The sequence below is a fragment of the Somniosus microcephalus genome, chromosome 25, assembly GCF_052327205.1.
Source record: "Somniosus microcephalus isolate GS21.2 chromosome 25, FLI_Smic_1.0, whole genome shotgun sequence".
NCBI classification, from domain to species: domain Eukaryota; kingdom Metazoa; phylum Chordata; class Chondrichthyes; order Squaliformes; family Somniosidae; genus Somniosus; species Somniosus microcephalus.
The window spans coordinates 44,032,959-44,048,071 of NC_141011.1; the positions used below are offsets into that span (position 1 = coordinate 44,032,959).

Sequence of the window (15,113 nt, forward strand, 5' to 3'; positions counted from 1 at the left end):
GCGTCTGCTGCGCACTGGGCTTATTAAAACGAGGCCCAAGGCCCAATATCAATCGGGCCTTGGCCCTACTTGTTCTGGCGCAGGGATCAATCCCTTTGCCCAGTTCATGCTGTTTCCCAGCCAGAAGTCACCATTTTCACAAGGCGAGGGGTGAGGCAAAAATTGTCAGAGTAAAAGGAGGAAATACATGAAATAAATACCAAGTCTTCTTGTAAGCCAATGCCTGGCAGTGTTTATTTCTATAATGATACATTTTCAATAATTTTGTACCTGCAAACACAAATATCTCAATGGAATGCATAGTTTCCTTTAAATAGATTACTACATAGATTTCAAATAATACACAATAGTGCTTTGGTTAACATTGAAGACTTAAACACTTTTCAAGTAATACAGTGCTGAATGTGAATAGGTTCTCATTAGCTGTCTTGGGCTATTGAGAGATTGGGCATCATTGACTCTTCTGTGCTTGAGCCATCCTTTTGGCTTTGGTATGTACGTATCTGTTTTTTCCTTCTTCAAACCGTCTCTTTTCACCTTCCGTTTCAATCTGTTAGTAAAAAAAAAAAAATTGGTCATATTAGTCGATTGTGTGTTTTAGTCAGGCACAGGAGCATGGGGGTCAGGTGCACTGTTTGACCTGTGGCACATGATAAAACCTGCTTTAACAGGCTCGAGGAGGCAGTGATAATCATATTCGATCAAAATTCAGCCTTGTTCTTCATTAATTAAGAAACATGCTATGCGTTGTTAGCATCTTTTAGCATAGATGATGAGCCTAATAACACAGCATGTTTTCTGAAACTGCCTTGGGATAGAAAACAATGTCAATTAGCACCATCAGGCAGTATAACTGACTGTTCTTATAAAGCAGCAAATCACTTGATTTACCATGAGCAATGCCACAGGAGATCTGCGTGTGCGTGTACTGATGAATTGGTCACAGGTCAAAGATCAGTCAGTGCTGTTACTTAGGCAAAGTATCAGCTTGGCTCATTTGGAGGACACTTTGACCTCTGAGCCAGAAGGTTATGCGTTCCAGCCCAACTTCAAACACTCGATCATATAATCTAAGCTGAAACTTCAGTGCAGTACCAAGGGAGTGCTGCATTGTTGGAGCTGCTGTCTTTTGGGTGAGATGTTAAATCAAGGCCGTCACTGCTTGCTAGTGTCAATATTAAAAATCCCACGGGACTTTTTGAATAGAAGCCGAGAATTTGTTCCAGTGTCTTGACCAACATTCATCCTTCAATATATGCTACCAACACATACTATGAATGACGCCATGGGAGATCCACTAGTTTGTTATCAACTTTGATCTAACAGCAGACATGATTAATTGAGGCACTATTGCATGCTGCTGCCCCTGGCACCATTGCAATTTATAGCTCTCAAAGAGTTTCTTCAAACAGAAAAGATGCTTTACTAAATGATTACCTTTAAAAATAATCCAATTGCAATAATTAGTTTGTGATTGAACAGTAGGTTGTAAATAAGAGTACCAGTTTGATTAAAAGACTCAAGATGCAGTCTGTTTCTGTCTGTAATTCCAAGTTACTGCGCTCTCCTGTGTCTATTGTTGTTTAATTATAATGAGGATTTGGTATTCTCTGGTACGACTTGACCCGCGATCTTGTCCTTCAATCGAGCTGGCTGTCCCTCAATCCGAATCTACTGTAGACCTACATGCCTGTTAGGGTATCATCGCTCTTGTGAGGTTGCAGGCTTGAGCATGATGCTGCCTGACAATTGAATCAGTTAGTATGAACATGATGAGTTTTGACAGTTAATTGCAGGCTGCTGTCAAGAGCCCCCATTAAGAACATTGCAGACATGGAGCAACAGCTATTGCACCTCCCGCGAAGGACACAGTGCCATTGGTGAAGGTGATTGCAGGAAACTCTACAGCCTGTCATCTGTACCGCTCATGTTATCCAAACCAAAGTAATATGGGCCTTTGTAGTACGCAGCCAAGTCACTTAGCAGAGGGACCTGGTGAAAAGCAGGACTCCATTTACTAACTGCGTCCCAAATAGAACATACAGGAATCTTTTTTTATCCGGCACGGACGGGACCGACGTGGTGCCGGTTCATCAAAAATTCCGGATAACCGAACGCTATAGTAAAAGATAAAGCAACAAACCCTGTTGCTTAGCAACAGCTTCAAAACAATGGCCACAAGTTGCAAGCGTCTCTGTAGCTTAGCAACAGCTGCAGCCACACCCTTGCACAGCAACACATGGAGGAAGGCAAGTAATAAAAGTTACCTGAACCTACTCCTGAATTTTGCCCGTTAACCGAGATTTCCGGTTATTTAGGTGCCAGTAAATCGAAAGTTTCCTGTACTACATTACCTATTCCCTGCACTTTTGGCCAGAGAAACATGCACGTGATGACAAACCAAAGTCAAACCCCATCAATTTTAATGTGAATGATGCTGGTTTGAAGAAATGTGTTTTATTTTATTGTCCCATCAATTTTTCCCCCTCTGCTGCAGAAAGCAACGACTCATACTGGAGTACGGGTCCATAGGCGCTTGGCATCCTCCAGTACCTTGTCCAAGTGGGCATGCATGAGTGTAGACAGTGAGTATCAGCAACACAGCATCACAGACAGCCCCGGCCGTGTCCTTACCCAATGTCGACACGCATGCACTTTCCAGCAAAAGTCACTGGATAGCGATCAGAAGCAGTAACCCTGATTGATTTTGGTAGGAAGAATAAGGGCCTAGAAATTCAGTAAGGCGCTGCCAGCTTTGCGGCCAGTTACCGCCCAAAGAGGGCTTCTGCGCCAATAGAGGAGTTTGCGCTGATATTCAGCGCAGCGGTAATGGCGGCGGTAGCCGTTAGCGCTGCGCCAGCACCGATGACGTCATCGGTGTGCGCAGTGCCCCGCTACCGGCCCGACCCCCATATTGAGTTGCGGCCGCCTCTTCCGCAGCGGCCGCAAACAGCGACCAGAAAACGGGGCCGTACTGTAGCCTTAGTGGGGCGCTTTAAGGTGGAGGTGCGGCCGGCCGCTTTTTTGGCGGCCGCCTGCCCGCACCTCCTTCCCCGGCCTCCTCTACCCGCCCCCCCCCGCGGCATTACCGGCTGCTTTCCGCGAACCCGGCACTTCTCCGTGGTGCCGGGCTCATTTGCCGGCACTATCCAGCGGCGATCTCCCCGTTGCAGGCACCTCCCCCTTAAGAGAAGGAGGAGGCCTGCAGTACCGCAGCCTGCCGCTCCGCAGCGGGTGGCGCAGCGGCGCCTAGAGCGCTGAAATTCAGTTTCAGCGCCCCAAGCGGGGGCGGGCACACCCTGGAATAGCGCCTGGTTCCGACTTGGGGCGCAAAAACTGAATATCTGACGGTCGCAACTGGCTCCGCGCTCAGCGCTCAGCGCTAACTTTTGGGCGCACGCCAGCTGGCGGGCCCAAAGTGAATTTCTAGGCCAAGGAGGCCACATACGTCTTGGAAAATAATGGGCCAGAAGTTAGGATCGGGTGCTTGCCGCGCATGCAAGCCCCCGATCTGCACTCACCCTGCGCGCTGACATCTGAAGCCCGGGCCTGCTTGCATTTCCTGTCACAAGCCCGGTTCCGATGTCGGCGCGATGTGCTTACCTGATCCAGCGGCGTACTTAGTGCGATGTGCCGGCTGGGATCAGGTGAGCACTCTGCAGCCAATCAGGGGAGGGGAAACTGATTCACGAGTTTGAGAATTACTGCACCATTAGTTTAAATGGGGTAAAGGCACAAAGGGATTTAGGGGTGCAGATACATAAATCAATAGCGACGCAGGTTAATAAAGCCACAGAAAAAGCAAACAATGCACTGGGTTTCATTTCTAGAGGGATAGAATTGAAAAGCAGAGAGGTTATGTTAAACTTGTATAGAACCTTGGTTAGACCACACTTAGTACTGTGCACAGTTCTGGTCTCCATATTACAAAAAGAATATAGAGGCACGGGAGAAGGTGCAAAAAAGATTTACAAGGATGATACCAGAACTGAGAAGGTCTACCTTGAACAGGCTGGGGCTTTTTTCTCTAGAAAAGAGAAGGCTGAGGTCTGATAGAGAATATCTTTTAAGATTATGAAAGGGTTTGATAAGGTAGACGTAGAGAAGATGTTTCCACTTGTGGGGGAGACCAAAACTAGAGGTCATAAATATAAGATAATAATTGCAACTGGGAATTCAGGAGACACTTCTTTACTCAGAGAGTGATTAGCATGTGGAACCACAAGGACCAATTGAGGCAAATAGCTTAGATGCTTTTAAGGGGAAGCTGGATAAGCACATGAGGGAGAAAGAAGCAGGTTATGCTGATAGGGTTAGATGAAGAGGGGCGGGAGGAGGCTCGTGTGGAGTATAACCACCGGCACGGACCAGTTGGGCTGCATGGCCTGTTTCTGTGCTGTAAATTCGATATAATATTCCCCTCTCTAGCCTCAGGGCCCTGCGACCAACTCTAGTACCCCCGCTGCCATCCCAGCTGAGCTTAGCTAACTCCTCAAATACTTGATCTGTATGGCTCAGCACTACATTGGGCAGTGCATGGACCCACTAATTGGGGGCAGCTAAACTTCATGAGTAGCATAATGATAGGAAGAACTTACAACCTAAAGAAAGGCAGTAACAGTGCAAAGAAATTGCAAAAGGTATTTTTAACAATGCATTGAATGTGTTACCAAGCACTCCAACCTACTGCTTTAGAAACTGACTGTAAAATAGATACACATCCTCTTGTGCTACAATTCACTCTCAATGCCAGTCAAAGTGTACTACACTTGACACATTTTTGCCAGCATAATGGAATGAATTTCGAGTGTCATTCCACCAACATTACTCAACCATGTATTTGTCATTGAACATAACGGAGGTGTAGTTGGTGCCAAGGTCAAGAGGCTCTTAACAAAACAATCACAGGATCAACTGGTGCAAGGACAGAAAGAACCATTAAACATTATTAGTGATATCCACTGAGTCACAAGTTAAACAACCAAGGCTAGCGCCTGTCCAATAGTTAAATGACTAGCACAGCAAAGGAAAGGACCACTTCAGCAGTTTCTGGTTTAGAATTATGGTGGCAATGTTGAAAACTCTGACATTCACTCGGACAAACCACCTGTTATTTCTCCCCTCTTACTGCATACTCATTTTCTGCTTCTCTGCCTTCCGACTTGAATCGGAAATGAGGAGGAATTTCTTCTCTCAGAGGGTCGTGAATCTTTGGAATTCTCTTCCCCAGAGAGCTGTGGAGGCTGGGTCATTGAATATATTTAAGGTGGAGATACACAGATTTTTGAACGATAAGGGAGTCAAGGGTTTTGGAGAGCGGGCAGGGAAGTGGAGTTGAGGCCAGGATCAGATCAGCCATGATCTTATTGAATGGCGGAGCAGGCTCGAGAGGCCAAATGACCTACTCCTGCTCCTACGTCTTATCTTATGTTATGAATCCCTCTTGCATAAACCCACAGCTGTTTTCTGCCCCCTCTCGGCATTCTCTGAAGAGCCCATTGAGGCACCCGTCGCTCCCTCTTTATGAGCAGCAACCCTAATTGTTGCACCCTCCTCTCTTATCGATCTCCCCTCCCAACGCAGCCACTGGGCCTAATACTGCCACTCTTACCAAAGTCCCACGCACCACTGCCCTTTTCTTCACTACCGACTGTCTCCTTATCCCCTCTTCCCTTTACCTCCAACAAGTGTGAGGAAATCATGAACTTCTTTGTCACTAAAATTGAGACCATCCGTTCAACTGCTTCTCTTGCCGCCCTCCTTCCTCCCCACCCCACCCCAACCCCCAAAGCCAAATCTACTCCCAGGCTCTCCCCTGCCCAAGCCCCGCCGAATCTGTTTTTTTCTCTAGTTTCTTTCCTAACTCCCCTCATGCCCTCTCTGAGCTCATCTTGTCCATCAGACCACCCTCTGCTCCCTTCACCCACTAAACTGCTGACCACCCAACTTCCCTCCCTAACCTCCATGCTATCTGACATTGTAAATGGTTCCTTTCCTTAGGGAGTGCCCTGCTCCCTTTCACATCCACCGTCATCACCGCCCTCCTCAAAAACCCACCCACGATCCTTCTATCCTTGCAAACTGCCACCCTAGTTTCAACCTCCCTTTCCTCTCCAAAGTTTGTTGTTGCCTCCCATACCTAGCACAAAGGAAGTTGGCTGTGGTTGTTGGAGGTCATTCATCTCAATCACATGACATCACTGCAGGAATTCCTCAGGGCAGTGTCCTAGGCCCAACCATCTTCAGCTGTTTCATCAATGACCTTCCCTCCATCATAAGGTCAGAAGTGGGGATGTTCGCTGATGATTGCACACTGTTCAGCACCATTCGAGACTCGTCAGATACTGACGCAGTCCGTGTCCATATGCAGCAAGACCTGGACAACATTCAGATTGGGCTGACAAGTGGCAAGTAACATTCGCACCACACAAGTGCCAGGCAATGACCATCTCCAACAAGCGAGACTCTAACTATCTCCCCTTGACACTCAATGGCATTACCATCGCTGAATCCCCAACTATCAACATCCTGGGGGGTTACCATTGATCAGAAACTGAACTGGACCAGCCATATAAATACTGTGGCTACAAGAGCAGGCCAGAGGCTGGGAATTCTGCGGCGAGTGTCTCACCTCCTGACTCCCCAAAGCCTTTCCAGCGTCTACAAGGCACAAGTCAGGAGTGTGATGGAATACTCTCCACTTGCCTGGATGAGTGCAGCTCCAACAACACTCAAGAAGCTCGACACCATTCAGGATAAAGCAGCCCGCTTGATTGGCACTCCCTCCACCACCGGCGCACTGTGGCTGCAGTGTGTACCATCTACAAGATGCACTGCAGCAACTCACCAAAGCTCCTTCAACAGCACCTTCCAAACCCGCGACCTCTACCACTTAGAAGGACAAGGGCAGCAGACGCATGGGAACATCACCACCTACAAGTTCCCCTCCAAGCCACACACCATCCTGACTTGGAGCTGTATCGCCGTTCCTTCACTGTCGCTGGGCCAAAATCCTGGAACTCCCTTCCTAACAGCATTGTGGGTGTACCTACACCATATGGACTGCAGCGGTTCAAGAAGGCGGCTCACCACCATCTTCTCAAGTGCAATTAGGGATGGGCACTAAATGCAGGCCTAGCCAGCCAGCGATGCCCACATCCCATCAATGAATAAAAAAAAAATCCAGAACTCCATATTTGAATCTCTCCAATAAGGATTGCAGCCCTGCCACAGCAATGAAACAACCTTAATCAAAGTCACAAATGACATCCTCTGTGACTGTGACCATGGTGCACTATCCCTCCGCAGATCTTTCTGCAGCCTTTGACATGATCGGCCACAACATCCTCCTCAAACACCTCTGCTTTCACCCCGCTTTTGGTGACCATACCACCAGTCATTTGCATCCCATGCTCTGGAATTCATTCCCCACTTAAAACCTACCCATTTGACCAAGTTTTTAGTTATCCTTCCTAATAGGCCTTTCTTCTTCTTCTCCTCTTCTTAGGCAGTCCCTTGAAACCGAGGATGACTTGCTTCCACATTAAAAATGAGTTCGCAGGTGACTGATTAGTCCAATGCGGGACCTGCAGTCTCTGTCACAGGTGGGGCAGACGGTGGTTGAAGGGGCGGGTGGGTGGGGTGCTTGGGTTGACGTGCGCTCCTTGCGCTGCCTGTGCTTGGCTTCCGCTTGCTCCCGGCAAAGAGACTTGAGGTGTTCGGCGCCTTCCCGGATGCTTCTCCTCCACTTTGTGCGGTCTTGAGCCAGGGATTCCCAGGTGTCGGTGGGGATGTTACACTTTTTCAAGGAGGCTTTGAGAGTGTCCTTGAAGCGTTTCCTCTGCCCACCTGGGGCTCTCTTGCCGTGCTGGAGCTCCGAGTAGTGCGCTTGTTTTGGGAGTCTCGTATCAGGTAAGCGGACAACGTGACCCGTCCATCGGAGCTGATCGAGCGTGGTCAAAGCTTCGATGCTGGGGATGTTGGCCTGAGCAAGAACACTGACGTTGGTGCGCCTATCCTGCCAATGGATTTGCAGGATCTTGCAGAGGCAGCGTTGGTGGTACCTCTCCAGTGCTTTGAGGTGCCTGCTGTACATGGTCCATGTCTCTGAGGCATACAGCAGGGCGGGTATCACTGCTGCTCTGTAGACCATGAGCTTAGTGCTGGGTTTGAGGTCCTGGTCTTCAAACACTCTCTTCCTCAGGCGACCGAAGGCTGCACTGGCTCACTGAAGGCGGTGTTGGATTTTGTCGTCGACGTCTGCCCTTGTTGACAGTAGGCTCCCGAGGTATGGAAAGTGGTCCACGTTGTCCTTGTCGTGGATTTTGATAATCGGGGAGCAGTACTGTGTGGCGGGGGCAGGTTGGTAGAGGACCTTTGTCTTACGGATGTTTAGTGTGAGGCCCATGCTCTCATATGCTTCGGTGAAGGTGTTGACGATGGTTTGGAGTTCGACCTCTGAGTGAGCGCAGAGGCAAGCGTCGTCTGCATACTGTAATTCGACGACAGAGGATGGGACGACCTAGGATCGGGACTGGAGGCGATGGAGGTTGAACAGTTTCCCGTTTGTTCTGTAAATTAGCTCCACTCCAGTGGGGAGCTTACTGAGGGTGAGATGGAGCATTGCAGCAAGGAAGATCGAGTTCGGTGTTCATTTACTTCTGATTACACTCCTGTGAACCACCTTGGGACGTTTTTCTCCGCTAACGGCGCTATATTTTTCTCATCAGTTTCTATTTAATGCTTCTCTCCTTTTACATATATATGTAATAATTTAAGTCCTATGCAGCATGCTTTACACCAGTTTAGGCTAGTGCACCAAACTGCAAGGTTTCAAGAGAATTGCAAAATTATTTTGAATCATCCCATGCAAGATGTTTACTCGCATTTCCGTTTTGTTGGCACACTCTGAATTCTGATGGGTTTGCTGCGCTGCACAAGCTCGGAAATGAAAAGCTAATTATTCCAAGCGTATCGGGCTCGAGGTGCTATGGAGAAAAAAAACCACACACCTAATTAACAAGGAGCATGCTGCCAGAAATTAATTACATGCAGCTGTCACATTTTTCAAACGCCTTCAGGTAGAATCCTGACAGTGCACCTGCCCAGGTATTTTCACATAAGTCACTCCATTTCAGTAACAACATGATAAATCACACAATGTACTTCACGAGGTATTCTGTATATTTATGCAACAATCATTGTATGTCACAGAACTGTGTGAGAATATGGATTGAACCACATGGCTACTGCATGAGATTTCACAGAATTATAGAAACTACAGCACAGGCGGAGGACAATTAGATTATTGTGCTTTGCTGATGGAGCTATTCGCTGTAATTCCATTTCCCCATATCCTTTTATATTCTTTTCAAATACTTATCAAATTCCCTTTTAAATGATGTTACAGTCTGTACCTCCATTGTCACTTGTCATGAAGCATTCCATTTTCTAATAACCCTCTGTGTGAAAGAAAAATGCTTCTAACTTTCACCTTTGTTCTTCTGATATTAATGATGATTCACCAACCACTGGAAACAAGTTTTCATTATTTGCCAACTCCAAACCCTTTAGAAGTTTGAAAGCCTCTATATGATCCCCGCACCCTTAATCTTCCTTTTCCCACAGAATAATTGCTCAATTTTCAAAGCCTCTCTTCACGATTGCTTGGTATTATTCTAGTGAATCTAGATCTCCGTTTAATAACTATTAACTAAAGAGCAGCATAAATACAGGACTTGTAATACGCATGATTCATATCAGATGAGTGGATGGCCTGCCAACTTGTAAGGAATAAAGTCACAAGTGACATATGGACAGTGCCATGAGTGGGATAATCTATGGCTTCTCGTCATGTTTTCAGTTTCCACAGCATCAGTGAAGCCATTAACATATGAAAGGACACTGCGTTCATGTCAAAGTGTTTGGCAAACGGTTTTGTTTCGGGAGGAGGAAGAGACAATTGCCATTATCACCATGGCGATGTCATGTGCAAGTGATGCAAAGATGTGTTTGGACAGCATTTGTGGCAGCGCGGGGGAGAAGAATCGCTCTAATCAGTAGGCACAATTGACACTGCACATCACTCATGAAGATTTCTTCTGGTTTATTTACAAATACCAACAGAGATTTTCCTGAAGTTCATTTATATTCCCGCCACACGTAGATAGACAACAGAGCAGTTCTACACATGGTTTGTATTTGTAACAAACATGAGAAAGGTTTTCCAAGATACTATTTCATGAAAACAGTGACCCCCCCCCTCCCCTTAACATGATTAATGCGAGACAGAATGACATAGTGCTTTATCTGAGAAAGGGAACAGTTCTGCTTGTGGCTCAAACACAAATCTGTGCCAAAAGCTCAAATGCAAATCTACAATCAAAAGGTTTTTTTTTAAAAATCAATCAAAAACACACTCAAAAGTTGAGAATCCAGCACACGCAGTATCATCTGTCTTTTGTTTCACAGGTGACTTTCTTCATCTCCTCTTCCCCAGTGAAATGAATGGGAAATTCTGTTGCTGCTTAACCAATGATCAGTAATTACATTAATAATCATGAAAATAAGCCATTAACATTTCTGCTTAACCTTTTTCCTTACATTTCTGAAGTAGAAAACAGGCATTGTGCTGATGTAAGGACCGTTATACCAAACAAAAAACAGAAACCTACCAGTATAAGCTTCTAGTGATAACAAAGATGTTTGCCCGTTTACTATTGCTAGCAAGAAAAAAGTCGACATGAGTAATAGGATGAAAATGTCCACCGATTTTTTAATTTGCATTTACATAGCGCCTTTCAATAAGGTCCCACACAAGAGGTTGGTGAACAAAATTAGGGCACATGGAATTGGGGGTAATATACCAGCATGGATTGAGAATTGGTTAACAGACAGAAAACAAACAGTAGGGATAAACGGGTCTTCTTCAGGATGGCAGGCTGTGAATAGTGGGGTACCGCAAGGATCGGTGCTTGGACCCCAGCTATTCACAATCTATATCAATGATTTGGATGAGGGGACTAAGGCCTAGAAATTCAGTATAGCTACGTTTGGGGCGCTACAGCTGGGCGTTCGCTAAATTTTGCGCCCGGCGCAATTTAGCGCCACCTTCGCCGATATTCAGTTGCATTGCCCCAAGAGATTGCTGCTGCGCTAAAGCAGGCGATGCACGACTATCATTAGGCGCTAAGCCGGCGATCCGGGGCGCTAACACCGAGGACGGGCGCAGCGCAGGTGCGGCGAGTTGCTCAATGAAGGCAGACACGCTGGCGCCAGTCAGCTCTTAAAGGGGAAGTGTCGACTTGTTTGGCTGCCATGCCCTGCACACTGCAGCCCTGAAGCAAGGCCTGACCATTGCTGGTTCATCAGTTCTACGCCCTCAACCATGGGGAAGCCCGCTATTCTTCCAAATCCGATTGCACGCTCTTGTTGCTTGTCCAGGGTCATGGGGAAGGAGATGTACTGATGTCTCCTTCTGAAAAGGGCATTGTTCACCTGGCGGATGCAGCAATGTACCGCGAACTGGGAGATGTTGGCAATGTCCCCAGTAGCGGATTGGAAGGAGCCAGTGGCATCGAAGTTGAGAGCCACCGTCACCTTCACTGCCACTGACAGAGACGTCCTGCTCCTCAGCTGTGGCTGCAGATCTCTGCGAAGCAGGTGGCAGATCTCAGTGACCACCTCCCTTCTGAATCGCATCCTCCGAACACACTGCTCCTCAGACATGTTCAGATATGAGAACTGCTGGCGGTATACCCTGGGTGGGTAAGGCCTCCTGTGCCGCGCCTGTTGGCCAATCTCCGTCTGGCCATGACTGGCACTCTCTCACGGTGTCTCTGATCCCTTTGAATGCAATGCAGAAAGCCAATGTTTCCACCCATTGCAGCCCCCTTTATATGTGGCGACTCAAGGCTATGGCACTGAAAGTGAAATCCAAGTGCAAAGCTCTGGCCTGAAGCCACAAGTACCTGTGCAAGCACTGAGTCAAAGCAGAAAGCTCTCTGCCTTTGTCTCTCTCCAAATATCCGTCTCTCACACAGAAGGATTGGCACAAAATGGCTGCCACTTATACTGCAGGGGGAGTCCCCTTTAAATAGCGCCCCCCGCAGCAACTGGGAACCGTTCCCCTCTACCAGTCGCTGGGGGCGCCAGGCACAAAGAAGGGCGGCGCCACTGAATTTCCGGTTCGGGGCGCACAAAGGGCGTTGCACCATGAAATGACATCAGGATCTGCGCGCGCAGCTGAGCGCACGCAAAGGTTTTGCGCCACCGCTAAATCTTAACTGAATTTCGCGAGAGGCGCAGATCGCGCCGCGCCCGAGCGCTAGCCGCTTAGCGCCCCACTTCTCCGCCTCCTAAGGCGCTAGCGGCTGGCGCAAACAACTGAATTTCTATGCCTAAATGTTTAATTCCCAATGCCTGGGAATTAAACATACCAGGTTATTTAACGATCAGGAAGGACAGGCAGGAAGGAAGGGGAGGTGGGGTGGCTATGTTAATAAAGGAAGGAATCACTGTAATACAGAGAAATGATATTGGGTCAAAAGATCAGGATAATGAAACAGTTTGGGTGGAGATAAGGAATAATAAGGGGAAAAAAACACTAGTGGGCATAGTCTATAGGCCTCCGAACAGTTGCAACTCTGTTGGACGGAGTATCAATCAGGAAATAGTTGAGGCTTGTAATAAGGGAACATCTATAATTATGGGGGATTTTAACTATCATATTAATTGGACAAATCAAATTGGGCAGGGCTGCCTTGAGGATGAGTTCATTGAGTGTATTAGGGATGGGTTTCTTGAGCAGTATGTAACTGAACCGACCAGGGGGCAAGCAACCTTAGATCTGGTCCTGTGTAACGAGACAGGATTAATTAAAAATGTCCTAGTAAAGGATCCCCTTGGAATGAGTGACCATAACATGGTTGAATTCCATATTCAATTAGAGGGTGAGAAGGTTGGACCTCAAACAAGCGTGCTAAGCTTAAATAAAGGAGACTATGAAGGTATGAGAGCGGAATTGAGTAGAGTGGATTGGGAAAATAGATTAAAAGGTAAGACGATACATGATCAGTGGTGTACATTTAAGGAGTTATTTTACAACTTCCAAAAAAAAAATATTCCACTGAGAAGAAAAGGGTGTAAAAGAAAAGACAGCCATCCGTGGCTAAGTAAAGAAATTAAGGATAGTATTCGACTAAAAACAAGGGCATATAAGGTAGCCAAATCTAGTGGGAGGATAGAGGATTGGGAAAACTTTAAAAGACAGCAAAAAATAACAAAAAGATTGATTAAGAAAGGGAAGATAGATTATGAAAGTAAATTAGCAAAAAATATAAAAACAGATAGTAAGAGTTTTTATAGTTATATAAAAAAAAGGGTGGCTAAAGTAAATGTTGGTCCCTTAGAGGATGAGACCGGGAAATTAATGGTGGGAAATATGGAGATGGCAAAAACACTGAATGAATATTTTGTATCAGTCTTTACAGTAGAAGAGACTAAGAATATCCCAGCACTGGACAAACAGGGGGCTAAAGGGGGGGAGGAGCTAAACACGATCAAAATCACTAAGGAAGTGGTACTCGGTAAAATAATGGGACTCAAGGCGGATAAATCACCTGGACCTGATGGCTTACATCCTAGGGTCTTGAGGGAAGTGGCGGTAGGGATTGTGGATGCATTAGTAATAATTTTCCAAAACTCCCTGGACTCAGCAAAGGTCCCGGCAGACTGGAAAACTGCTAATGTAACACCCTTATTTAAAAAGGGCAGTAGACAGAAGGCTGGAAACTATAGACCGGTTAGCCTAACATCTGTGGTAGGTAAAATTTTGGAGTCCATTATTAAGGAGACAGTAACAGGACATTTGGATAATCATAATTTAATAGGACAAAGTCAGCATGGTTTTATGAAGGGGAAGTCATGTTTGACAAATTTGCTGGAGTTCTTTGAGGAAGTAACATATAGGGTGGATAAAGGGGAACCAGTGGACGTACTGTATTTAGACTTCCAAAAGGCATTTGACAAGGTGCCACACAAAAGATTATTGCTTAAGATAAAAAATCACGGGATTGGGGGCAATACTCTGGCATGGATAGAGGATTGGCTATCTAACAGAAGGCAGAGAGTTGGGATAAATGGTTCATTCTCAGACTGGCAATCAGTAACTAGTGGTGTTCCGCAGGGGTCAGTGCTGGGTCCCCAACTCTTTACAATCTATATTAACGATTTGGAGGAGGGGACCAAGTGTAACATATCAAAGTTTGCAGATGATACTAAGATGGGAGGGAAAGTAGTGAGTGAGGAGGACATAAAAAACCTGCAAGGGGACATAGACAGGCTAAGTAAGCGGGCAGAGATTTGGCAGATGAAATACAATACTGGAAAGTGTGAGGTTATGCACTTTGGCAGGAAAAATCGTAGAGCAAGTTATTATCTTAATGGCAAGAAACTGGAAAGTACTGAAGTACAAAGGGATCTGGGGGTCCTGGTGCACGAAACTCAAAAGGTTAGTATGCAGGTGCATCAAGTGATTAAGAAGGCCAATGGAATGTTGGCTTTCATTGCTAGGGGGATAGAATATAAAAATAGGGAGGTATTGCTTCAGTTGTACAAGGTATTGGTGAGACCGCACCTGGAATACTGCATACAGTTTTGCTGTCCATACTTAAGAAAAGACATACTTGCTCTCGAGTCAGTACAAAGAAGGTTCACTCGGTTAATCCCGGGGATGAGGGGATGGACATATGAGGAGAGGTTGAGTAGATTGGGACTCTACTCATTGGAGTTCAGAAGAATGAGAGGCGATCTTATTGAAACATATAAGATTGTGAAGGGGTTGGATCGGGTGGATGCGGGGAGGATGTTCCCGATGATGGGTGAAACTAGAACTAGGGGGCATAGTCTTAGAATAAGGGGCTGCTCTTTCAAAACTGAGATGAGGAGGAACTACTTCACTCAGAGGGTGGTAGGTCCATGGAATATGCTGCCCCAAAAAGCTGTAGAAGCTACATCATTACATAAATTTAAAACAGAAATAGACAGTTTCCTAGAAGTAAAGGGAATTAAGGGTTACGGGGAGCGGGCAGGAATTTGGACATGAGTCTAGGTTC

The 15,113-nt window shown here is 46.4% G+C and overlaps 1 protein-coding gene across 3 annotated transcripts in view; it reads right to left on the reverse strand.

Moving 5' to 3' along the window:
• Positions 1 to 206: 206 nt before the first annotated feature.
• Positions 207 to 15,113, reverse strand: part of acot7 (acyl-CoA thioesterase 7) — a 288,558-nt gene continuing 273,651 nt past the window's right edge. For all 3 annotated transcript variants that reach the window (XM_085967290.1, XM_085967292.1, XM_085967293.1), the window contains one exon: positions 207 to 550. In XM_085967290.1, the coding sequence (XP_085823416.1) occupies positions 452 to 550 (99 nt within the window). In that variant the 3' untranslated portion in view covers positions 207 to 451. The remainder of the gene's footprint in view (positions 551 to 15,113) is intronic.